The sequence below is a fragment of the Morchella sextelata genome (assembly GCF_020137385.1).
Source record: "Morchella sextelata strain SCLS chromosome Unknown scls_14, whole genome shotgun sequence".
Taxonomy (NCBI): Eukaryota; Fungi; Ascomycota; class Pezizomycetes; order Pezizales; family Morchellaceae; genus Morchella; species Morchella sextelata.
The window spans coordinates 1,037,344-1,061,819 of record NW_025408629.1 but is presented as its reverse complement, the minus strand read 5'-3'; the positions used below and the strand labels follow the sequence as shown (position 1 = coordinate 1,061,819).

Below are 24,476 nucleotides of genomic sequence, written 5' to 3'. Positions count from 1 at the left end.
CTCCTGACCTGACTCATCAGAGTCCCCTACTGAAAATCCATATCGAAATCCATCTCAGATTCCGATCCGCGTTCTCGTACAAACGCTTGCCCACTGGTGTACTCCGCAGCAGCCGTAGCAGCCGGCTTTCTAGCACGGTGCCTCATTCGCTTTCTCTGAGGTTGGGGTTCCGGTGGTTCCATATCGTGGTCGCCATCGTCATCGCGGGTACGCTTTCGGGAGAAAGAGGAGATAGATGCACTGCTATTAGCATCTGAACGACACCACTTCCAAAGATGACCCTTTCGGCCACATCGCACACAGGCTCCATCGGTCTTTCGCTGTTCTCGGACCGGCTGTGGAACTCCTTTGGTGGCTTCGTCGTAGTCGTGGTATATTGGCTTATTCCCCGACTTGTTCTTGCTGGTGCTTTTCTTTTCTTGCCCCTTTTCTTTCTCCTCAGTCTGAGCCCTCCCCTTGATCTTAAACCCTTTCTCCTTCTGCCTCGAGTTCCCACCATTATTCGACTCTCTTCCTCTCGACTCCGCTTTCCCCAACATCTTCATCTGCTCTTGATAAGCCTCGTGAGCCTTGCCGGCTCGTTCCAACTGTTGGATGTATTCGGAGTCGTCATCGGTTGGATCGAAGCGTGAGTGGCGCTCCCGGATTTCATTTGGTAGCCCTTGGAGCAGGGCGGCGCGATAGGATGCTCCTTTCATTTGAGCATGCTGGTTCATGATCTCCATTCTCGTCAGGTAGTCCCCGATGTTAGCAGAGTACTTAAACTGCTGCATCTTCATCGCGTTTTCCATAGCCTCCTGAGTGCTTAAGAAGCGTTTCCTGATCTCCTGACGGAACCGAGTCCAAGTAGCTGTTACGGGCATGCCAAGCATTTACGGGAGTGAGAGAAAAGGCTAGTAGATACCCCAATACCCTCTGTACGCTAATATCAACTCTTGACCACACTCGCGGAGTGTGGTGCGACCAAATTACGACCAAAACCCAGAAGTCATAAAAAACACGTTTTCGACCCCAATAATAACCCCCGGAGCGTCAAACCGCCGGAGGGGAGTGTTTTGGTACCGGTGGATATATGAGGGACAGCTGGAATCAATCGGATCGAAGATCAGACCGCTCGGAGCGAATCGGCGCAAGCTGCCAGCCGACCGAGTACCTATCGGCGGTACCTGTGCGCATGAGAGGACTCTGCTATGTGGGAAAGCGATGTGGGAAGAGGCCTGAACGGCCGATGGGGAAGAAACATCGACAGGGAAACGTGCATTAGAGTGGATAAAAAGGTTGAGGGGTTTTAGCGGCGTTAGGAGTTTGGGTTACGGACTTAGGAGTTAAATGTTCTTGGTTGTTTTTCAGGGTCTCGGGTAGGCCCCGAGTGTATTCTGTATTATTAGTAGATTGGGTCCTCGAGACATAAGCGAGGGATATAAATACTGTGTCATTCACTGACTAGCCAAACCATTATCGGCGAAATCAGAGTCTTAACAATATAAATCGTTGATACGCGAGCTACAACTTTATTTGACTATACTTTTGGAAAAGACTTTACTCTATCGTGACTTCGAACTCTACCTGAACTATTACGTCGAAGACGGTCGAATACTATACGCTAACTCTAGTGAATCTTTGTTGATAACGTAACTCGCGGGGCCCGTATCGGATCAAGGAGATTCCTACTCGACGTTGACTGAGGAGACCTTGGAGACTCCTACCTTTGTAGCTGTTAGCCGAACTCTGAGCTCTGCGTAGTGTACTCTTGTGGTCTGGTACGCATCCCTCACAGTATATTGTTACTCACAAGTTCACTTGGAGTAACGAAGTCACCTTAAAAAAAAAACTATCATCATTATCCCCTATTACAATGGCTGCCCGAAGGGATAATTATTTCATAGATACCTCGGCCGCAACTGAGGAGGCCGGAGGGGAAGATTCTATGGTAATATCAAGGGCTGCTAGCCCAGACCCCCTACTTACGGGCGGACCCTCTACACAAACTAGGCAATCAAAAAAACGCTCTGTTCAAGATCAGTTCGTGAGGAACATGCAGGAGTTTTTGGATACCCATGAGGCGCAAATGAGGTATCTTGGCGCAGCTGGACAGGCCGTTTGGCAGCAGCTACAAAATCTCCAGGAACAAGTCCAAGGGAGTGGACAAATCCTGGATAAGAAGGTACGGCAGGAAGCCATTGCCCAAAAACAACATCTCGAATCGCTCTTTGAGCTCGTTACCAATGTCCAACAAATGCATGAAGCCGCACGAACCGCCGACCACGAGGTTCTGGATCGTAACCATCGGATTACCCAGAACCAACTGTTGGAGGCGGAGCGACAACTGAGGATGGTACGAGAAGAGCGAGAGCAGGAGAAAGGGGAACAACGAGCTATGTTTGCGCAATTCAAGCAGTCCGATGAGATAAGAAACCAACGGATAGCCGAGATGGAAGAACTACTGCGACAACACTTGTCAGTAGCCCCTTCCGTGGCCAGTGCCCCCTTAGACCCGAATGCACCCCGAACGGTTCCTGTTGGCAATGGCAAGAACCCCCAAAATGCTGGCCCCCAAACGTCAGGGAATGGCAAGCAACCAGAAGAAGCTGGCCCAGTTGGTGGAAATAGAGGCAAGCAACCGGAGGACGCCAGCCCAGTGCAGGGAAACAGTGGCAGGCGACCGGTAGGAGCTGCTCCGGTAGGAGGGAATGGTGGAAATCAACCTCCCCGAAACCCACCAAGAGGGAATGTCGGGGGAGATCCAGAACCTTCCGACGATGATGACGACGATAACAGCGAATGGTCGCATGGTCGGAAGAATTGGAGAATGAACCGAGGCGGGAACCGGAATTCGGCGCCGCCTGAAGACGACGATATGGTAGATTCGCTCGCCAAAATACCCTTTGAGTTCGATAATGCCAGGAAGCACAACCTGCGGCATTGGCTCATGGAGTGCGAGATCTACTTCGAGCAGAAGCCCAAGAAGTTCCGAACGGACAGAAACAAGGTGCTGTTCGCTGGAACGTATACGTGTGGGTTGGCAAAGGAATGGTTTATGGAGTATATCGAGACCAAGATGCTAGGTCCGGCAGCTGCCGACTACGCTACTTGGACTCGGTTCCGTCAGGAGATCAGGAAACGCTTCCTAAGCACTCAGGAGGCTATGGAGAACGCGATGAAGATGCAGCAGTTTAAGTACTCTGCTAACATCGGGGACTACCTGACGAGAATGGAGATCATGAACCAGCATGCTCAGATGAAAGGAGCATCCTATCTGTTACGGGCATGCCAAGCATTTACGGGAGTAAGAGAAAAGGTTTATTAGATACCCCAATACCCTCTGTATGCTAATGACAACCCTGGTTCGCACCCACGAGGTGCGGTGCGATCGATATGCGACCAAATGCGGAGTTGCGGTTTCCCTAGTTAAAAAACACGTTTTCGACCCCAATAATAACCCCCGGAGCGTCAAACCGCCGGAGGGGAGTGTTTTGGTACCGGTGGATATATGAGGGACAGCTGGAATCAATCGGATCGAAGATCGGACCGCTCGGAGCGAATCGGCGCAAGCTGCCAGCCGACCGAGTACCTATCGGCGGTACCTGTGGGCATGAGAGGACTCTGCTATGTGGGAAAGCGATGTGGGAAGAGGCCTGAGTAGGTAGCCTTGCCGTCCGAGACCTCCGAATAGCCGATGCTGACGATTATCCACCAGACGGCCGATGGAGAAGAAATATCGACAGGGAAACGTGCATTAGAGTGGATAAATAGGTTGAGGGGTTTTAGTGGTTTTAGGAGTTTGGGTTACGGACTTAGGAGTTAAATGTTCTTGGTGGTTTTTCAGGGTCTCGGGCATGCCCCGAGTGTATTCTGTATTATTGTAGACTGGGTCCTCGAGACATAAGCGAGGGATATAAATACTGTGTCATTCACTGACTAGCCAAACCATTATCGGCGAAATCAGAGTCTTAACAATATAAATGGTTGATACGCGAGTTACAACTTTATTTGACTATACTTTCTGAATTACTTTACTCTATCGTGACTTCGAACTCTACCTGAACTATTACGTCGAAGACGGTCGAACATCACACGCTAACTCTAGTGAATCTTTGTTGATAACGTAGCTCGCGGGGCCCGTATCGGATCAAGGAGAATCATACTCGACGTTGACTGAAGAGACCTTGGAGACTTCTACCTTTGTAGCTGTTAGCCGAACTCTGAGCTCTGCGTAGTGTACTCTTGCGGTCTGGTACGCATCCCTCACAGTATATTGTTACTCACAAGTTCACTTGGAGTAACGAAGTCACCTCGAAAGGAAGAACTATCATTATTATCCCCTATTACAATGACTGCCCGAAGGGATAATTATTTCATAGATACCTCGGCCGCAACCGAGGAGGCGGGGGGGGAAGATTCTATGGTGATATCGAGGGCTGCTAGCCCAGATCCCCTACTTACGGGAGGACCCTCCACAACAACTAGGCAATCGAGTAAACGCTCTGCTCAAGCCCAGTTCGTGAGGAATATGCAGGAGTTTTTGGATACCCATGAGGCACAAATGAGGTATCTTGGTGCAGCTGGACAGGCCGTATGGCAGCAGCTACAAAACCTCCAGGAGCAAGTCCAAGGGAGTGGACAAATCCTCGATAAGAAGGTACGGCAAGAAGCCATTGCCCAAAAACAACATCTCGAGTCGCTCTTTGAGCTCGTCACCCATGTTCAACAAATGCAGGAAACCGCACGAGCCGCCGACCACGAGGTTCTGGACCGCAACCATCGGATTACCCAGAACCAACTATTGGAAGCGGAGCGACAGCTGAGGTTGGTACGAGAAGAGCGGGAGCAGGAGAAAGGTGAACAACGAGCTATGTTTGCGCAGTTCAAGCAGTCCGATGAGATAAGAAACCAACGGATAGCCGAGATGGAGGAACTACTGCGACAACATCTATCAGTAGCACCTTCCGTGGCTAGTGCTCCCTTAGACCCTAATGCACCCCGAACAGTTCCTGTTGGCAATAGCAAGAACCCCCAAAATGCTGGCCCCCAAACATCAGGGAATGGCAAGCAACCAGAAGAAGCTGGCCCAGTTGGTGGAAACGGAGGCAAGCAACCGGAGGACGCAGGCCCAATACAGGGGAACAGTGGCAGGCGCCCGGTAGGAAATGCTCCGGTAGGAGGGAATGGGGGAAATCAACCTCCCCGAAACCCACCAAGAGGAAACTTTGGGGGAGACCCAGAACCTTCCGATGACGATGACGACGATAATAGTGAATGGTCGCATGGTAGGAAGAACTGGAGAATGAACCGAGGCGGGAACCGGAATTCGGCGCCGCCTGAAGACGAGGATATGGTAGATTCGCTCGCTAAAATACCCTTTGAGTTCGATAATGCCAGAAAGCATAACCTGCGGCATTGGCTCATGGAGTGCGAAATCTACTTCGAGCAGAAGCCAAAGAAGTTCCGAACGGACAGGAACAAAGTACTGTTCGCTGGAACATATACGTGTGGGTTGGCGAAGGAATGGTTTATGGAATACATCGAGACCAAGATGCTAGGACCGGCAGCCGCGGACTACGCTACTTGGACTCGGTTCCGTCAGGAGATTAGGAAACGTTTTCTAAGCACTCAAGAGGCTATGGAGAACGCGATGAAGATGCAGCAGTTTAAGTACTCTGCTAACATCGGAGACTACCTGACGAGAATGGAGATCATGAACCAGCACGCTCAGATGAAAGGAGCATCCTATCGCGCCGCCCTGCTCCAAGGACTACCAAATGAAATCCGGGAGCGCCACTCACGCTTCGATCCAACCGATGACGACTCCGAGTACATCCAACAGTTGGAACGAGCCGGCAAGGCTCATGAAGCTTATCAAGAGCAGATGAAGATGTTGGGGAAAGCGGAGTCGAGAGGAAGGGAGACGAATAATGGTGGGAACTCGCGGCAGAAGGAGAAGGGGTTTAAGATTAAAGGGAGGGCTCAGACTGAGGAGAAGGAAAAAGGGCAAGATAAGAAGAGCACCAGCAAGAACAAGTCGGGGAATAAGCCAATATACCACGACTACGACGAAGCCACCAAAGGAGTTCCACAGCCGGTCCGAGAACAGCGAAAGACCGATGGAGCCTGTGTGCGATGTGGCCGAAAGGGTCATCTTTGGAAATGGTGTCGTTCAGATGCTAACAGTAGTGCATCTATCTCCTCTTTCTCCCGAAAGCGTACCCGCGATGACGATGGCGACCACGATATGGAACCACCGGAACCCCAACCTCAGAGAAAGCGAATGAGGCACCGTGCTAAGAAGCCGGCTGCGACGGCTGCTGCGGAGTATACCAGTGGGCAAGCGTTTGTGCGAGAACGCGGATCGGAATCTGAGATGGATTTCGATATGGATTTTCCATAGGGGACTCTGATGAGTCAGGTCAGGAGTATCCCCAGATTGCTATGTTATCACTGACGGAAAACAACAAAAAAAATATAAAAAGAAAAAGGCAGGAAGGGAGAGCGTCCCAACCGGAGAAAAAACAGAAAATTTTGGAGGAACCTATTCATGGTCCTCGACCTATCGTTAATCAGTTTCTTTGTTTTGCGGAAAAATGTTTACCTTGTAAGGTGTTATTGGATACTGGTGCAACTGGTCCTGTTTTGTCTGCTGTTTTTGTTGATAATTTTGAGGTCCCGAAGGTGAAACGAGACGTCCCGGCCCGGGTATTTGGATTTACGGGAGAAGTTATGAAGGGCACGGGACACGCCTTTACACAACCATTAATTATAATGTCAAGGGGGCATCAAACACAGCTATCATTCGAGATCGCCCCTCTTCCGGTTGGCATCGATGCAATACTACCGAATTGGTGGTTGAAAGAACACAAGCCGGTTATAAGGTCAAACGGGGAAGTCTCCTACGATGGTGAGAACTGTAAGAGTCGATGCTTCACTGACAAGGAACCTCAAATAGAAATGGACGAGGGTGTATTGGACGATCCGGAGGCCCAATTCATCGGTAGCATTTGTCTTTTGGAAGATGAATCGGTTAACCTCCGCGAAACTCTTCCCTCTTGGCTCCATGGGTTCCTTAAAGTCTTCCTACCGTCGGAAGCCGACAAATTACCACCGCATCGATCCTACGACCATGCGATAGATCTTGAACCAGGTAAACAGCCACCGTGGGGACCCGTCTACTCCCTATCCGAAGTCGAGCTGAAGGTGCTTCGGGAGTACCTGGACAAAATGTTGCGATTGGGAAAGATTAGGCCGAGCAAATCCCCAGCAGGAGCCCCAATCCTATTTGTGAAGAAGAAGGACGGTAGTCTACGACTTTGCGTTGACTACCGTGGACTTAACCGCGTGTCCATTAAGAACAGGTATCCGTTACCACTTATGGACGAACTACGAGATCGAGTGGCAGGCGCGGTTATCTTCTCGAAGATTGACCTGAAGGAAGGTTACAACCTCATCAGGATCAAAGACGGCGACGAGTGGAAGACAGCATTCCGTACGCGGTACGGACATTTTGAGTACCTCGTCATGCCTTTTGGGCTGGCAAATGCGCCGGCGACCTTCCAGAATATGATGAATGATGCGCTGAGGGAATTCTTGGATCAAGGTGTAGTAGTATACCTTGATGATATCCTAATATATAGCAAGTCTCGAGAGGAGCACAGAGAGTTGGTCGGCAAAGTTCTTGGTAGGCTACAAGAATACAATCTAGTCGCCAACCCGAAGAAATCATTCTTCGAGCTCACCGAAATCGAGTTCCTCGGATACATCCTTGCCCCAGCAGGCGTCACCATGGCACTGGATAAGGTTATGTCTGTTACGAATTGGCAAGCCCCGCGTAGTGTTAAGGAAGTACAAATCTTCATGGGCTTTGCCAACTTCTACAGAAGGTTTATCCACAATTTCTCCGGGGTCTGTAAACCCATTACCGATTGTCTTAGGGGTGATGCTAAGAACTTTGTCTGGTCTATGACGGCCCAAGCAGCCTTCGAAAAACTCAAAACCCTGTTTACGTCTGCGCCGATCTTGGTACACTTCTCTCCAGATCGCCAGACTATCGTGGAAACGGACGCAAGTGATTTTGCTATCGCCGCAATTCTATCCCAGGTTATTGACGGAAAGACTCACCCTGTTGCCTTTTATTCTCGAAAGCTTAACCCAGCGGAACTCAACTACGACGTGTGGGATAAGGAGATGCTAGGAATTGTGTCAGCCTTCAAGCAATGGCGTCACTACCTCGAAGGACCTAGCCGAACGGTTCTCGTCTACACAGATCATAAGAACTTGGAATATTTCTCGACAACCAAGGTTCTTAACCGACGACAGGCAAGATGGGCTGAGTCTTTGGCGGAATTTGATTTCAAGATTATTTACCGCCCGGGAACCAAAAATGGGAAGGCAGATGCACTATCGCGACGGCCGGAGTACCGTCCTGAAGGGGGAGGCACGCTTGGGAAACAGCCGATAGACAGGTTCTTTAAGCCCGGACAGTTGGCGGAGGAAGAGTTTGTGGTATCAGCGGTGTCGCTTGCCTCCAAGGGGGTGATTGACTGGTCTAAGAACTTTCTGGATCATGTCAGGCAGGCGGCATCGGGAGACCCGACATGGGTAGGATTGAAAGAGAGAGTTGAGCAAGGGGAGAAGCTGGGGGAATTGAAGGATATTGCTGAGAAAGACGGGCTACTCTTCTATAAGAACCGACTCTACATTCCGGCAGACGACCGCATCAAGATCCGAATTGCACAGTCAGAACATGATTCGAAGGTGGCAGGACACTTTGGACAAGATAAAACTTTGGAACTTATCACGCGCAACTTCTATTGGCCAAAAATGAACGAGTGGATTGATGATTACGTTCGGTCATGTGAAGAGTGCCAGCGCAATAAACCCAGCCGCCATAAGAAATACGGTGCGCTTCTTCCACTGTCCACACCACACTCTGTCTGGCAATCAATATCAATGGACTTCGTCGTGCAGTTACCGGAATCAAAAGGATATAACCAAATCTGGGTAGTAGTCGATAGGTTCTCGAAGATGTCGCACTTCATCCCCCTAGTAGCAGAAACAACCGCGCAGGATTTAGCGAAGATATTCCTCGGTCAAATCTGGCGACTCCATGGACTGCCTCTCGACATAGTTTCCGACAGGGATGCCAAATTTACTTCAAGCTTTTGGGCATCCCTTATGGAATTATTGGATGTGAGGATAAGAATGAGTACGGCTTTCCACCCTCAGACCGATGGGCAAACAGAGCGAGTCAACCAAACCCTCGAGCACTACCTACGAGCGTTCTGCAACTATGAACAAGATGATTGGGCAGAGCTACTCCCGTTGGCGGAGTATGCTTACAACAATTCGGTTACCACCGCCACGGGTCAATCTCCGTTCTATACCAATTACGGTTACAACCCAAGAACCAACTGGCCGACGGAAGCCGAAGTGGTCAATCCAACCAGTGACCTGTATGCTCACTTCATTCGAGGAGTTCACGATTCAGCTCTCGCTCGTTTAATAGATACCAGGGAGAAGATGGGGAAATACTACGATCGGAAAAGGGACGAACCGCCGAACTTTAAGATAGGCGACATGGTCATGCTTAATGCGGCCAATATCAAGACACGTCGCTCCACCAAGAAGCTCGATCATAAGAAACTCGGTCCGTTCAAAATTATCCGACTAGCTGGGAAACGAGCCTGTGAATTGGAACTGCCACCACAAGTCAAAATCCATAACGTGTTTCACATCGAACTCTTGGAACGTTATCGACAAAGCAGTATCCCAGGCCGTGAACAACGTCCCCCGACTCCCGAAGAGGTTGATAAGGAAGGAGAAGTTCTTTATGAAGTAGAAAGTATTGTGGGAAGCCGGAAGAGCAGAAGAGGATTAGTGGAATACCTGGTGAAATGGCGGAGCTATTCGATGAGCGACTGTACTTACCAAGTCATGGACGTTATGAACAAAGACGTACTTGATCTAGTCTGCGACTTTCATCGAAGGAACCCCAAGGCCGTGAAGGACCAACGCCTGAGACTATAGAGGTACCCTACGGGGCTAAGTCCTTCCCCTCCACAGACACCACGGGTGATATGTGGAGCAGGTTTACTGGAACCATAGTCTGTCAGAAGATGTCCCGAGACGTGACACCCTGGAAGGGGGGTAAGCTGTTACGGGCATGCCAAGCATTTACGGGAGTAAGAGAAAAGGTTTATTAGATACCCCAATACCCTCTGTATGCTAATGACAACCCTGGTTCGCACCCACGAGGTGCGGTGCGATCGATATGCGACCAAATGCGGAGTTGCGGTTTCCCTAGTTAAAAAACACGTTTTCGACCCCAATAATAACCCCCGGAGCGTCAAACCGCCGGAGGGGAGTGTTTTGGTACCGGTGGATATATGAGGGACAGCTGGAATCAATCGGATCGAAGATCGGACCGCTCGGAGCGAATCGGCGCAAGCTGCCAGCCGACCGAGTACCTATCGGCGGTACCTGTGGGCATGAGAGGACTCTGCTATGTGGGAAAGCGATGTGGGAAGAGGCCTGAGTAGGTAGCCTTGCCGTCCGAGACCTCCGAATAGCCGATGCTGACGATTATCCACCAGACGGCCGATGGAGAAGAAATATCGACAGGGAAACGTGCATTAGAGTGGATAAATAGGTTGAGGGGTTTTAGTGGTTTTAGGAGTTTGGGTTACGGACTTAGGAGTTAAATGTTCTTGGTGGTTTTTCAGGGTCTCGGGCATGCCCCGAGTGTATTCTGTATTATTGTAGACTGGGTCCTCGAGACATAAGCGAGGGATATAAATACTGTGTCATTCACTGACTAGCCAAACCATTATCGGCGAAATCAGAGTCTTAACAATATAAATGGTTGATACGCGAGTTACAACTTTATTTGACTATACTTTCTGAATTACTTTACTCTATCGTGACTTCGAACTCTACCTGAACTATTACGTCGAAGACGGTCGAACATCACACGCTAACTCTAGTGAATCTTTGTTGATAACGTAGCTCGCGGGGCCCGTATCGGATCAAGGAGAATCATACTCGACGTTGACTGAAGAGACCTTGGAGACTTCTACCTTTGTAGCTGTTAGCCGAACTCTGAGCTCTGCGTAGTGTACTCTTGCGGTCTGGTACGCATCCCTCACACTATCGCGCCGCCCTGCTCCAAGGGCTACCAAATGAAATCCGGGAGCGCCACTCACGCTTCGATCCAACCGATGACGACTCCGAGTACATCCAACAGTTGGAACGAGCCGGCAAGGCTCACGAGGCTTATCAAGAGCAGATGAAGATGTTGGGGAAAGCGGAGTCGAGAGGAAGGGAGACGAATAATGGTGGGAACTCGCGGCAAAAGGAGAAGGGGTTTAAGATCAAGGGGAGGGCTCAGACTGAGGAGAAAGAAAAAGGGCAAGATAAGAAGAGTACCAGCAAGAACAAGTCGGGGAATAAGCCAATATACCACGACTACGACGAAGCCACCAAAGGAGTTCCACAGCCGGTCCGAGAACAGCGAAAGACCGATGGAGCCTGTGTGCGATGTGGCCGAAAGGGTCATCTTTGGAAGTGGTGTCGTTCAGATGCTAATAGCAACGCATCTATCTCCTCTCTCTCCCGAAAGCGTACCCGCGATGACGATGGCGACCACGATATGGAACCACCGGAACCCCAACCTCAGAAAAAGCGAATGAGGCACCGTGCTAGGAAGCCGGCTGCGACGGCTGCTGCGGAGTATACCAGTGGGCAAGCGTTTGTGCGAGAACGCGGATCGGAATCTGAGATGGATTTCGACGAGGATTTTTAGAAGGGGACTCTGATGAGTCAGGTCAGGAGTATCCCCAGATTGCTATGTTATCACTGACGGAAAACAACAAAAAAAATATGAAAAGAAAAAGGCAGGAAGGGAGAGCGTCCCAACCGGAGAAAAAACAGAAAATTTTGGAGGAACCTATTCATGGTCCTCGACCTATCGTTAATCAGTTCCTTTGTTTTGTGGAAAAATGTTTACCTTGTAAGGTGTTGTTGGATACTGGTGCAACTGGTCCTGTTTTGTCTGCCGTTTTTGTTGATAGTTTTGAGGTTCCGAAGGTGAAACGAGACGTCCCGGCGAGAGTATTTGGATTTACGGGAGAAGTTATGAAGGGCACGGGACACGCCTTTACACAACCATTAATTATAATGTCAAGGGGGCATCAAACGCAACTATCATTCGAGATCGCCCCTCTCCCGCCTGGCATCGATGCGATACTACCAAACTGGTGGTTGAAAGAACACAAGCCGGTTATAGGGGCAAATGGGGAAGTTTCCTACGATGGTGAGAACTGCAAGAGTCGATGCTTCACTGACAAGGAACCTCAAATAGAAATGGACGAGGGTGTATTGGACGATCCGGAGGCCCAATTCATCGGTAGCATTTGCCTTTTGGAAGATGAATCGGTCAACCTCCGCGAAACTCTTCCCTCTTGGCTCCATGGGTTCCTTAAAGTCTTCCTACCATCGGAAGCCGATAAATTACCACCGCATCGATCTTACGACCATGCGATAGATCTTGAACCAGGAAAGCAGCCACCATGGGGACCCGTTTACTCCCTATCCGAAGTCGAGCTGAAGGTGCTTCGGGAGTACCTGGACAAAATGTTGCGATTGGGAAAGATTAGGCCGAGCAAATCCCCGGCAGGAGCCCCAATCCTATTTGTGAAGAAGAAGGACGGTAGTCTACGACTTTGCGTTGACTACCGTGGACTTAACCGTGTGTCCATCAAGAACAGGTATCCGTTACCACTTATGGACGAACTACGAGATCGAGTGGCAGGCGCGGTTATCTTCTCAAAGATTGACCTGAAGGAAGGTTACAACCTCATCAGGATCAAAGACGGCGACGAGTGGAAGACAGCGTTCCGTACGCGGTACGGGCATTTTGAGTACCTCGTTATGCCTTTTGGGCTGGCAAATGCGCCGGCGACCTTCCAGAACATGATGAATGATGCGCTGAGGGAATTCTTGGATCAAGGTGTAGTAGTATACCTTGATGATATCCTAATATATAGCAAGTCTCGAGAGGAACACAGGGAGCTGGTCGGCAAAGTACTTAGCAGGCTACAAGAATACAACCTGGTCGCCAACCCGAAGAAATCGTTCTTCGAGCTCACCGAAATCGAGTTCCTCGGATACATCCTTGCCCCAGCAGGCGTCACCATGGCACTGGATAAGGTTATGTCTGTTACGAATTGGCAAGCCCCGCGTAGCGTTAAGGAAGTACAGATCTTCATGGGCTTTGCCAACTTCTACAGAAGGTTTATCCACAATTTCTCCGGGGTCTGTAAACCCATTACCGATTGTCTCAGGGGTGATGCTAAGAACTTTGTCTGGTCTATGACGGCCCAAGCAGCCTTCGAAAAACTCAAAACCCTGTTTACGTCTGCGCCGATCTTGGTACACTTCTCTCCAGATCGCCAGACTATCGTGGAAACGGACGCAAGTGATTTTGCTATTGCCGCAATTTTATCCCAGGTTATTGACGGAAAGACTCACCCTGTTGCCTTTTATTCTCGAAAGCTTAACCCAGCGGAACTCAACTACGACGTCTGGGATAAGGAGATGCTAGGAATTGTGTCAGCCTTCAAGCAATGGCGTCACTACCTCGAAGGACCTAGCCGAACGGTTCTCGTATATACGGATCACAAGAACTTGGAATATTTTTCAACAACCAAGGTTCTTAACCGACGACAGGCAAGGTGGGCTGAGTCTTTGGCGGAATTTGACTTCAAGATTATTTACCGCCCGGGAACCAAAAATGGGAAGGCAGATGCACTATCGCGACGGCCGGAGTACCGTCCTGAAGGGGGAGGCACGCTTGGGAAACAGCCGATAGACAAGTTCTTTAAGCCCGGACAGTTGGCGGAGGAAGAGTTTGTGGTATCAGCGGTGTCGCTTGCCTCCAAGGGGGTGATTGACTGGTCTAAGAATTTCCTGGATCATGTCAGGCAGGCGGCATCGGGAGACCCGACATGGGTAGGATTGAAAGAGAGAGTTGAGCAGGGAGAGAAGCTGGGGGAAATGAAGGATATCGCTGAAAAAGACGGGCTACTCTTCTATAAGAATCGACTCTATATTCCGGCAGACGACCGTATCAAGATCCGAATCGCACAGGCAGAACACGATTCGAAAGTGGCAGGACACTTTGGACAAGACAAGACACTGGAACTCATCACGCGTAACTTCTATTGGCCAAAAATGAACGAGTGGATTGATGACTACGTTCGGTCATGTGACGAGTGCCAGCGCAACAAACCCAGCCGCCATAAGAAGTACGGTGCGCTTCTACCATTGTCCACACCACATTCCGTCTGGCAATCGATATCAATGGACTTCGTCGTGCAGTTACCGGAATCGAAGGGATACAACCAAATTTGGGTAGTAGTCGATAGGTTCTCGAAGATGTCGCACTTCATTCCCCTAGTAGCAGAAACGACCGCGCAGGATTTAGCGAAGATATTCCTCGGTCAAATCTGGCGACTCCATGGGCTGCCTCTTGATATAGTTTCCGACAGGGACGCCAAGTTTACTTCAAGCTTTTGGGCATCCCTTATGGAATTATTGGACGTGAGGATAAGAATGAGTACGGCTTTCCACCCTCAGACCGATGGGCAAACAGAGCGAGTCAACCAAACCCTCGAGCATTACTTACGAGCGTTCTGCAACTACGAGCAAGATGATTGGGCAGAGCTACTCCCGTTGGCGGAGTATGCTTACAACAACTCGGTTACCACCGCCACGGGTCAATCTCCGTTTTATACCAATTACGGTTATAACCCAAGAACCAACTGGCCAACAGAAGCCGAAGTGGTCAACCCAACTAGTGACCTGTACGCTCACTTTATCCGAGGGGTTCATGATTCTGCTCTCGCTCGCTTAACAGACACCAGGGAGAAGATGGGGAAATACTATGATCGAAAAAGGGACGAACCGCCTAACTTCAAGGTGGGAGACATGGTTATGCTCAACGCGACCAATATTAAGACACGTCGCTCCACCAAGAAACTCGATCACAAGAAACTCGGCCCGTTCAAAATCATCCGACTAGCCGGGAAACGAGCCTGCGAACTGGAACTGCCGCCACAAGTCAAAATCCATAATGTGTTCCATATTGAACTCTTGGAACGGTATCGACAGAGCAGTATCCCAGGCCGAGAACAACGTCCCCCAACTCCCGAAGAGGTCGATAAGGAAGGAGAGGTGCTGTACGAAGTGGAAAGTATCGTGGGGAGCCGGAAAAGCAGAAGAGGATTAGTGGAATACCTGGTGAAATGGCGGGGCTATTCGATGAGTGACTGTACGTATCAAGTCATGGATGCTATGGATGAGGAAGTACTTGACCTTGTCCGCGACTTCCATCGAAGGAACCCCAAGGCCGTGAAGGACCAACGCCTGAGACTATAGAGGTACCCTACGGGGCTAAGTCCTTCCCCTCCACAGACACCGCGGGTGATATGTGGAGCAGGTTTACTGGAACCATAGTCTGTCAGAAGATGTCCCGAGACGTGACACCCTGGAAGGGGGGTAAGCTGTTACGGGCATGCCAAGCATTTACGGGAGTGAGAGAAAAGGCTAGTAGATACCCCAATACCCTCTGTACGCTAATATCAACTCTTGACCACACTCGCGGAGTGTGGTGCGACCAAATTACGACCAAAACCCAGAAGTCATAAAAAACACGTTTTCGACCCCAATAATAACCCCCGGAGCGTCAAACCGCCGGAGGGGAGTGTTTTGGTACCGGTGGATATATGAGGGACAGCTGGAATCAATCGGATCGAAGATCAGACCGCTCGGAGCGAATCGGCGCAAGCTGCCAGCCGACCGAGTACCTATCGGCGGTACCTGTGGGCATGAGAGGACTCTGCTATGTGGGAAAGCGATGTGGGAAGAGGCCTGAACGGCCGATGGGGAAGAAACATCGACAGGGAAACGTGCATTAGAGTGGATAAAAAGGTTGAGGGGTTTTAGCGGCGTTAGGAGTTTGGGTTACGGACTTAGGAGTTAAATGTTCTTGGTTGTTTTTCAGGGTCTCGGGTAGGCCCCGAGTGTATTCTGTATTATTAGTAGATTGGGTCCTCGAGACATAAGCGAGGGATATAAATACTGTGTCATTCACTGACTAGCCAAACCATTATCGGCGAAATCAGAGTCTTAACAATATAAATCGTTGATACGCGAGCTACAACTTTATTTGACTATACTTTTGGAAAAGACTTTACTCTATCGTGACTTCGAACTCTACCTGAACTATTACGTCGAAGACGGTCGAATACTATACGCTAACTCTAGTGAATCTTTGTTGATAACGTAACTCGCGGGGCCCGTATCGGATCAAGGAGATTCCTACTCGACGTTGACTGAGGAGACCTTGGAGACTCCTACCTTTGTAGCTGTTAGCCGAACTCTGAGCTCTGCGTAGTGTACTCTTGTGGTCTGGTACGCATCCCTCACAGTAGCGTAGTCCGCGGCTGCCGGTCCTAGCATCTTGGTCTCGATATATTCCATAAACCATTCCTTTGCCAACCCACACGTATACGTCCCAGCGAACAGTACCTTGTTCCTATCCGTTCGGAACTTCTTGGGCTTCTGCTCGAAGTAGATCTCGCACTCCATGAGCCAATGCCGCAGGTTATGCTTCCTGGCATTATCGAACTCAAAGGGTATTTTGGCGAGCGAATCTGCCATATCGTCGTCTTCGGGCGGCGCCGAATTCCGGTTTCCGCCTCGGTTCATTCTCCAATTCTTCCGACCGTGCGACCATTCACTGTTATCGTCGTCATCGTCGTCGGAAGGTTCTGGATCTCCCCCAAAGTTTCCTCTTGGTGGGTTTCGGGGAGGTAGATTTCCACCATTCTGTAACGGAGCCATTTCAACTGTCTGGTGTATGAGTACACACAGGGCCCGATTACATGCTGAGAGTTATTGTTAGAAGCCAGTTGCGCGGTGATATGCAAGTACCGGCAGTGTGGTTAGCTACCAGCTGTTAGAGTAACTACATTCCGGGCGCTAGGAAGGGGATCTATTCATGGGAGCAATGACTGACGAGTTTATGCCTCGCCAGTGACTAGAAGACCGGCCAGAGTGAAGCTCTGATTGTCCGGTGATCCTCTATATCCTCTGAGCATTGTATGACCGCCAAAGAGGCAGGGACTATGCTAGGGAAGTCTACAATAAGCGAAAGCTCTACAGCAATGATTAAGCTTACACCTGAGCGGCAGCTCATTCATGCAGGCCCTCGGTTGTGTGGCAACCAAGGCTGCAGGTGTTACAAAGGCTTTGACTAAGGGTGGTTGCCTTGGGTATCGGAAACACCTGCTAACGCTTAGAGAAAAGCGGGGTAGCGGTGGTATTGTTTCCGGTACTAAGGAAAGGCCCCCCCGGAACTTAGTAAGGAGTTAGGAGCAGAGAATAGAGGCCTTTGGAGTATAAGTACTCAGGCTCATTCTCGCCCTTCAGTCCTGTTCTCCCCAGTCTTCATCAGAAAAGAAAAAACCAAGTTCAATTCGGTAGCAGAGCCCTTAAAGATTATTGAGTTCTAGCGATAGTATCTTGAATAATCTGCGACCTGATTGTCTATCTTGCACGGCCGTCTCTATTCTATCCGATTCTATTTCTCTTAGAAAGGACCCCCGTTACAGATAATCTTTACGGCTCAAGTCACCTTCAGATTATTCTTCTTCTATACAAAAATGTCCGCCCTATCAGCTCCAGAAGTGCCTCTTCAGATTGAATGGCAGCCGGTGCCCCTCCAGCTTGATGCCAACGGGCAGACACAGCTTGTTAAGAAACCCAGGACCGCTCTACAGACCTATATCCCCGGTTGTGAGCCTGCCTGGCAGGATACCGACGAGGTTTCCATCCAACAGTTCTTCACAGAGCTTCAGACCTACCTTCAGCATAGCCTGCAGAATCAGTTGACCCGAGGCGGTCAGGCACTGCTCGTTGTGCAAGAGCGCCAGGCAGCACAGAATGCTCTGATGGCAGAAGCTCTTGAATATATGAGGCATGAAGTCAACTCTGTCCAGGAAGAACTCCGAAAGTACGTGGAAAGGGATGAATTGGCAGCCGATGCCATGGAGATTGAGTGGACAAACCCGGCAACTCCGCCAGATTTTGTTGCCGAGATACAGAAAGCCCTTGATGAAGGAAGGCTAGTGGTAGGGAGACCAGCAACTCCGGTACCAAATCCAGGCTCCAGGTCCTCGTCCAGGGCAGCCACCAGGACAATGCAGCGGAAGACCAGTCCCTTCTCAGCATTTCCGGTCAGATCCACTAGGAGAGTTGTTCCTATTGTCCAGCCAGCGGTGGGAGCATCTCCCTTACCTCCTAGTCGCTTTGCAGGAGTAAATCCATTTCTTGGATTAGCCGACCGATCCTTTGACTATGAGGGAGAACTCTACCCAGGTGCAGGCCGAGGACCTCCCAGCCCGCTAGCCAGGAATCCAGGAAGGTTCACCATGTCCGGGGCCGCTCAACCAGCAGCAACCTCACCACTGGCCAGCAATGTGGCACCGGTAGCACCTGTGGCCCCTCCTGCTGTGGCCGCCGCTCCCCCTCCAGCTCAGGCACAGGGTGGAAGTGGTGGGAACCAGAACCCTCCGGCCCAAGCACAGGGTGGAAGTGGTGGAAACCAGAACCCTCCACCTCCTGTGGCCCGTGCTCCTGCTCCTGGAGACTCAGACAGTTCTGACAGCTCCGATTCGGAACCAGAAGGTGGTGATAGAAGAGGCTGGCGGAGATATCTCAAGAAGAAGTTGGAGAAGCAGCAGAAGAATCTGTTGGCTATGATGTCCCAGCAGTTCCGACCTCCGACCGCCTCTCCCTCTTCCTCAACAACCAGGGCCCGAGAACCAAAGGCACCACCACCCTCCAAGTTCCAGGGCAAAGCGGAGCAAGTGGAGACCTTTATCCGGCAATGTGAGAATGTGTTCTCCATTGAGAGTCTGTCCTTCACCTCTGAGGAGGTTAAGATTCGATATGCAGGCAACTTGATGGAAGGAGAGGCAGCGATCCGATGGTATGAGGCATACCATAATTCGATTGATCAAGCCTCCGCCAACCGCCTTGCTGGAATGCCGGTGTCTTTGGATCTGAGATGGAAGCGTTGGGATTCCTTTGTGGATGCTTTTAGAGCTGCCTTCGGTGAAGCCATCTCCCGAGATGATGCTGTAGCCCAATGGAATGCCCTAACCCACACGGCTCGAGGAGGAATAGACCTCTTCCTGAATACTATTATTCAGCTGATGTGGAAAACTGGCTATGAGGGTCAGTTGGTGGATGATAAGATTCACAATTCCCTCCTCCCGGACCTAGGCATGAGTTGGGCTCTTTTTAATCCCAAGCCAAAGTCCTTGATGGAGCGGATAGCTGCTCTAAGAGAGTTAGGGCACACACATGAAAGGTACCAAGGGATGGCAGCTGAGAAAGCGCACCCTCGGACCAAGAAAGATCCTCCTGCTCAGAAGGAACAGCAGCCTAAGAGGAAAAGAGAAGCTGCAAGCTCCTCCGGACCTCAGAAGACTCCTGGACCTAAAGACAAAGCGGTGGAACTGAAGGGTATCCCGGGGGATATTCTAGAAGAAAGAATGAAAGCAGAAGTATGCTTGAAGGTATGACCTTCCGGTACTCCCTATTGGTAGAGTGCATAGACTGACTTGTGCAATAGTGCGGCAAGTCCAGACACAAATGGACCGATTGTTGGTCCAAGCAACCCACTGTTGTTCGAGTGGCAGCAGTGAGAGTACAAAAGCGGAAAAGAGGGAAGGGTAATTCCAACTCTCAGAAGAAGGCTAAAGTGGCTGCTGTAGTAGCAGAAGATCCACTTGTTGTACTCCCGGAGGTTACAGAAGATTTTGTTTTCCAGCCTGAGCAAGACTCGGACAATGAAATCATCTGGTAGAAAAGTGTCTGTTTGAAGTCTATGTTTACTAGTTTTCGTTTATATGGGTTTTCGGTTTATTGTTTCTCTTGAATAAATTATGATTGTGTTTCTGCCTATTTGATTGCTCTAAGCACTCTGAGGATGGGTTTAAGACCCGAAACAGCTGGTCTGTCAGTGCTCTACCAAAAGTTACATTTGCTACGAAGACACTTCCAAAACCGCTACCAAAACTACACATCATATCTGCTATAACTTCGCTTGGGAATAGAACCAAAGGATCTTTGATCTTAGTAGTGCCCAAAGCTATTAGCCATGTTGAAAAGACAAAGAGAAACGAGTTCGGAACCCGCTGTTAAGCAAAGAAAGCTGGAACCGAGGCTTCCTTCTTTACCAGTACATGGAAAAAGACCTATACTGAAGGCAGGACTGTCATGGACGGTCAAAGGAAAGGATGAAGGCGCCCAAGGGTCTTTCCTGTTTGACACCGGTTGTACAGGAGCCATCCTCAACCAGAGTTTTGTCAGGAAACATGGAATTCCCTTAGTGCGGCGGGATCAACCACTGACAATGTTTGATGCTCAAGGAGATGTCATGATGGGAGGAGGTGAGTATTATACTCACCCGGTCCGTATGACTATGGGAGATCATAAGGAGACACTCCGATGGGAGGTGGCTACTTTGGAAGAAGGAATGACCGGTTATCTGCCAATTAGTTGGGCAAGGAAGCATAACCCGGATATCAATTGGGAACTCAACACCATGAGCTGGAGGAGTGACTACTGCAAGCAGAATTGTCTCCCAGCGGCCACCAAGATTGAACTGATCTCTCCATACCAGATGCTGGAGGAAGAAGAGACAGTCTATCAATTGGTTGGTTCAGTATGGCATGATGAGGACGGAGGTGATATTGCTGAGAAAATACACCACCTATACCGGGAATGGGCTGATGTGTTCAGTCAAGAGAGAATTGAGGAAATGCCGCCGCATTCCCATAATGATTTGAAGATCAAACTCTTGCCTGGGACCGCTCCCCCATTTGGCCCGCTGTACCCATGTTCCGCTCCAGAGTTGAAGGCCCTCCGAGAGTACCTGGACAAAGAATTGTCTTCAGGAAAGATCTCTAGATCAAACAGCCCTGCTGTGGCGCCCATATTGTTCATTCCTAAGAAGGATGGTACATTGCGGATTTGCGTGGATTACAGAGGTTTGAACAAGGTCACTGTCAAGGACAAGTACCCGCTGCCTATCATGAGTGAGCTCAGAGATAGGCTGTTCAAGGCCAAGGTCTTCACAAAGATAGACCTAAAGAACGGCTTCAATTTGATCAGGATAGCTGAAGGTGATGAGTGGAAAACCGCTTTCAGAACTCGCTATGGACTGTATCAATATAATGTAATGCCGTTTGGACTATGCAACGCTCCCTCCGCCTTCCAGGCAATGATCAATGATGTGCTAAAGGAACTACTGGATGAAGGAGTGGTTGTCTATATTGATGACATCCTCATCTACTCGGAAAATGAGAAAGAGCATGAGCTACTGGTCAAGAAGGTCTTACAGAAGCTTAGGGAAGCTAAGCTCTGTGCCTCGATCAGTAAGACATCCTTCCATGTCCGAGAGGTAGAATACCTGGGCTATCATATCTCAGAACAAGGAGTATCTATGTCAGAAGACAAGGTGGAGGCAGTTAAGGAATGGCCGGTCCCTGAGAATATTAAGGCAGTACAGGCATTCCTCGGATTTGCAAACTTCTATCGCCGCTTTATTGAAGGCTTCAGTAAGGTTTGCAAACCATTAACTGACCTCCTGCAAAAAGACAAAAAATGGTATTGGACGGCAGCACATGAGCAGGCCTTTGAAGAACTCAAGGGGCTGTTCACAAGCGCTCCAATCCTTCTTCATTTTGACCCTAGTAGGAGGACGGTGGTCGAGACAGATGCCAGTGATTTTGCCAAGGGAGCGGTGCTCTCTCAGTATGGGAATGATGGGAAGCTACATCCGGTGGCATTCTATTCTAAGAAGTTCTCCCCTGCTGAGATCAACTATGACATTCATGATAAGGAAATGGGAGCTATTGTAGCCTCTTTCCGAGAATGGGAACACATGCTCAAATCTTGTGAGCAAGAGATCACGGTTTTTACAGACCACAAGAACTTGGAGTATTTTAATTCTACCAAGGTTCTCACTAGGCGGCAAGCTAGATGGTCTGAAGACCTCGCAGGCTACAATTTTAAAGTTGTCTACAGACCGGGAGAAAAGAATGGCAAGACTGATGTGCTATCTAGGCGCTGGGATCACCGCCTTGGAGAGGGAGGTGAAACTCTGCAGCCGGAGCCACAGATCTTTTTTAGGCCAGGTCAATTGGTTTTGGATCCTGCAAAGCTAGCGGCTGTCAGGGTGAATCAATTGCAGAACACATTCTTAGAGCGCCTATGTACGGCTGCTAAAGAGGATAGCTTCTGGCAGGAATTGCACCGCTCCCTGGTTGAAAGGAAACCAAATTTGGACCAGAACTTGTCGGTCAAGAACGGTCTCATCTTCTATAAGAATAGATGGTATATACCCAAAGACAAGAAGCTTCAGATGGAAATACTGTCCGATACCCATGACTCTAAGGTGGCGGGTCACTTTGGCCAATTTAAGACACTTGAGCGGGTGAAAAACAACTTCTTTTGGCCCAACATGGATAAGGATGTTGAGGAATATGTCCGGAGCTGTGATAGCTGCCAGAGGAATAAGACCTCCAGACATAAGAAGTTTGGTATGCTCCAATCATTGGAGATACCCTATCGGCCATGGACTTCCATCTCTATGGACTTCATTGTGGGATTGCCGGAATCTAGTGGGTTTACAAAGATCTGGGTAATAGTGGACCGCTTTTCGAAGATGGCACACTACATCCCTCTTCCTACCCTCAATAAAACGGAAGATTTGGCTAAGTTGTTCTTGAAGGAGGTTTGGAGACTCCATGGTTTACCTGACGACATAGTCTCGGACAGAGATAGCAGGTTCATCTCTCACTTTTGGCAATCTCTCATGAGTCTCCTCAATGTGAAGCTGAAGATGTCCACATCTTTCCACCCACAAACGGACGGTCAAACAGAAAGAGTTAACCAGACCCTGGAACATTACTTGCGGAGTTATTGTTCATATCAACAGGATGACTGGGCAGAACTCTTGCCTTTGGCAGAGTATGCATATAACTCGGCGGTCTCTGAGTCTACCAAAGTATCGGCTTTTTATGCCAACTATGGATATGAACCCAGGACCAACTGGCCGGCCCCAAAGGAAGGAGTAGAATGGAACAATCCAGCGAGTGAGGTCATGATATCTCAATGGGAATCTATCTGGCAGGCTATGAACGCCAGCTTAGGTAAAGCTAGATTAAGGATGGCCCGGTGGTATGATGTTCATGCCCTGGCACCGCCTGAAATCAAGCCCGGAGATGAAGTTATGTTGGACCGGCGCAATGTGCAAACAAAGCGGCCTTTGGGAAAACTGGATCAGAAGAAGATGGGACCCTTTAAGGTCTTGGAAGCTATTGGTACCCGTGCCTACAAGCTCTCTCTTCCCCCCCAAATGGGAATCCACCCGGTCTTTCATGTCTCTCTTCTGGAACCTTACCGAGCACCGGTAGATCCTGAGAGAAGAGTTCCTGTACCGGAGCCTGAAGAGATTGAAGGAGAACAGAACTGGGTTGTCCGGGAGGTAGCTGATAGCCGGGTCAATAAGAAAAGAAGACGAGTGGAATACCTAGTGCTGTGGGAAGGTTATGAGAACGAGGATGCTACATGGGAACCTTGGGAGCATCTCAAGAAGAGTGCCGAAGAAGCCCTTCGAGATTTCCATATGAGGTATCCTAAGAAACCCAAGGACAAGCGGATTGTTGGGGTGTAGATTTTTCCTTTGGGTTTTCATTTCCTTGCATATCACGGAGTTCCTTGTCATATAGATTGAATAAATAATAGAATGGATATAGATCTTGGAGACCCAGATCCTGGAAGAGGGGAGTGGTGTAACGGAGCCATTTCAACTGTCTGGTGTATGAGTACACACAGGGCCCGATTACATGCTGAGAGTTATTGTTAGAAGCCAGTTGCGCGGTGATATGCAAGTACCGGCAGTGTGGTTAGCTACCAGCTGTTAGAGTAACTACATTCCGGGCGCTAGGAAGGGGATCTATTCATGGGAGCAATGACTGACGAGTTTATGCCTCGCCAGTGACTAGAAGACCGGCCAGAGTGAAGCTCTGATTGTCCGGTGATCCTCTATATCCTCTGAGCATTGTATGACCGCCAAAGAGGCAGGGACTATGCTAGGGAAGTCTACAATAAGCGAAAGCTCTACAGCAATGATTAAGCTTACACCTGAGCGGCAGCTCATTCATGCAGGCCCTCGGTTGTGTGGCAACCAAGGCTGCAGGTGTTACAAAGGCTTTGACTAAGGGTGGTTGCCTTGGGTATCGGAAACACCTGCTAACGCTTAGAGAAAAGCGGGGTAGCGGTGGTATTGTTTCCGGTACTAAGGAAAGGCCCCCCCGGAACTTAGTAAGGAGTTAGGAGCAGAGAATAGA

The 24,476-nt window shown here is 49.6% G+C and overlaps 9 protein-coding genes across 9 annotated transcripts; 7 read left to right on the top strand and 2 right to left on the bottom strand.

Moving 5' to 3' along the window:
* Positions 1-26: 26 nt before the first annotated feature.
* H6S33_003147 (uncharacterized protein) lies at positions 27-863 on the bottom strand (the record flags this gene model as incomplete). Its single annotated transcript, XM_044834505.1, has 1 exon — positions 27-863. One exon carries the CDS (start codon positions 861-863, stop codon positions 27-29), a length of 837 nt encoding a protein of 278 aa, XP_044692354.1.
* A 992-nt stretch (positions 864-1,855) lies between these two features.
* Positions 1,856-3,307, top strand: H6S33_003146 (uncharacterized protein; the record flags this gene model as incomplete). Its single annotated transcript, XM_044834504.1, has 1 exon — positions 1,856-3,307. One exon carries the CDS (start codon positions 1,856-1,858, stop codon positions 3,305-3,307), a length of 1,452 nt encoding a protein of 483 aa, XP_044692353.1.
* A 1,023-nt stretch (positions 3,308-4,330) lies between these two features.
* On the top strand, positions 4,331-6,317 carry H6S33_003145 (uncharacterized protein; the record flags this gene model as incomplete). The annotated part of the gene is made up of 1 exon (XM_044834503.1): positions 4,331-6,317. A coding segment is annotated over one exon (1,987 nt), but the record flags the coding sequence as incomplete, so codon positions are not given.
* Positions 6,318-11,103: 4,786 nt separating this feature from the next.
* On the top strand, positions 11,104-11,791 carry H6S33_003144 (uncharacterized protein; the record flags this gene model as incomplete). The annotated part of the gene is made up of 1 exon (XM_044834502.1): positions 11,104-11,791. A coding segment is annotated over one exon (688 nt), but the record flags the coding sequence as incomplete, so codon positions are not given.
* Positions 11,792-11,868: 77 nt separating this feature from the next.
* On the top strand, positions 11,869-15,426 carry H6S33_003143 (uncharacterized protein; the record flags this gene model as incomplete). The annotated part of the gene is made up of 1 exon (XM_044834500.1): positions 11,869-15,426. The coding sequence occupies one exon, from the start codon at positions 11,869-11,871 to the stop codon at positions 15,424-15,426; it is 3,558 nt and encodes a 1,185-aa protein (XP_044692350.1).
* Positions 15,427-16,368: 942 nt separating this feature from the next.
* H6S33_003142 (uncharacterized protein) lies at positions 16,369-16,893 on the bottom strand (the record flags this gene model as incomplete). Its single annotated transcript, XM_044834499.1, has 1 exon — positions 16,369-16,893. One exon carries the CDS (start codon positions 16,891-16,893, stop codon positions 16,369-16,371), a length of 525 nt encoding a protein of 174 aa, XP_044692349.1.
* Positions 16,894-17,714: 821 nt separating this feature from the next.
* H6S33_003141 (uncharacterized protein) lies at positions 17,715-19,634 on the top strand (the record flags this gene model as incomplete). The annotated part of the gene is made up of 1 exon (XM_044834498.1): positions 17,715-19,634. A coding segment is annotated over one exon (1,920 nt), but the record flags the coding sequence as incomplete, so codon positions are not given.
* A 56-nt stretch (positions 19,635-19,690) lies between these two features.
* H6S33_003140 (uncharacterized protein) lies at positions 19,691-19,924 on the top strand (the record flags this gene model as incomplete). Its single annotated transcript, XM_044834497.1, has 1 exon — positions 19,691-19,924. A coding segment is annotated over one exon (234 nt), but the record flags the coding sequence as incomplete, so codon positions are not given.
* Positions 19,925-20,218: 294 nt separating this feature from the next.
* H6S33_003139 (uncharacterized protein) lies at positions 20,219-23,800 on the top strand (the record flags this gene model as incomplete). Its single annotated transcript, XM_044834496.1, has 1 exon — positions 20,219-23,800. The coding sequence occupies one exon, from the start codon at positions 20,219-20,221 to the stop codon at positions 23,798-23,800; it is 3,582 nt and encodes a 1,193-aa protein (XP_044692346.1).
* Between the last annotated feature and the right edge of the window lie 676 nt (positions 23,801-24,476).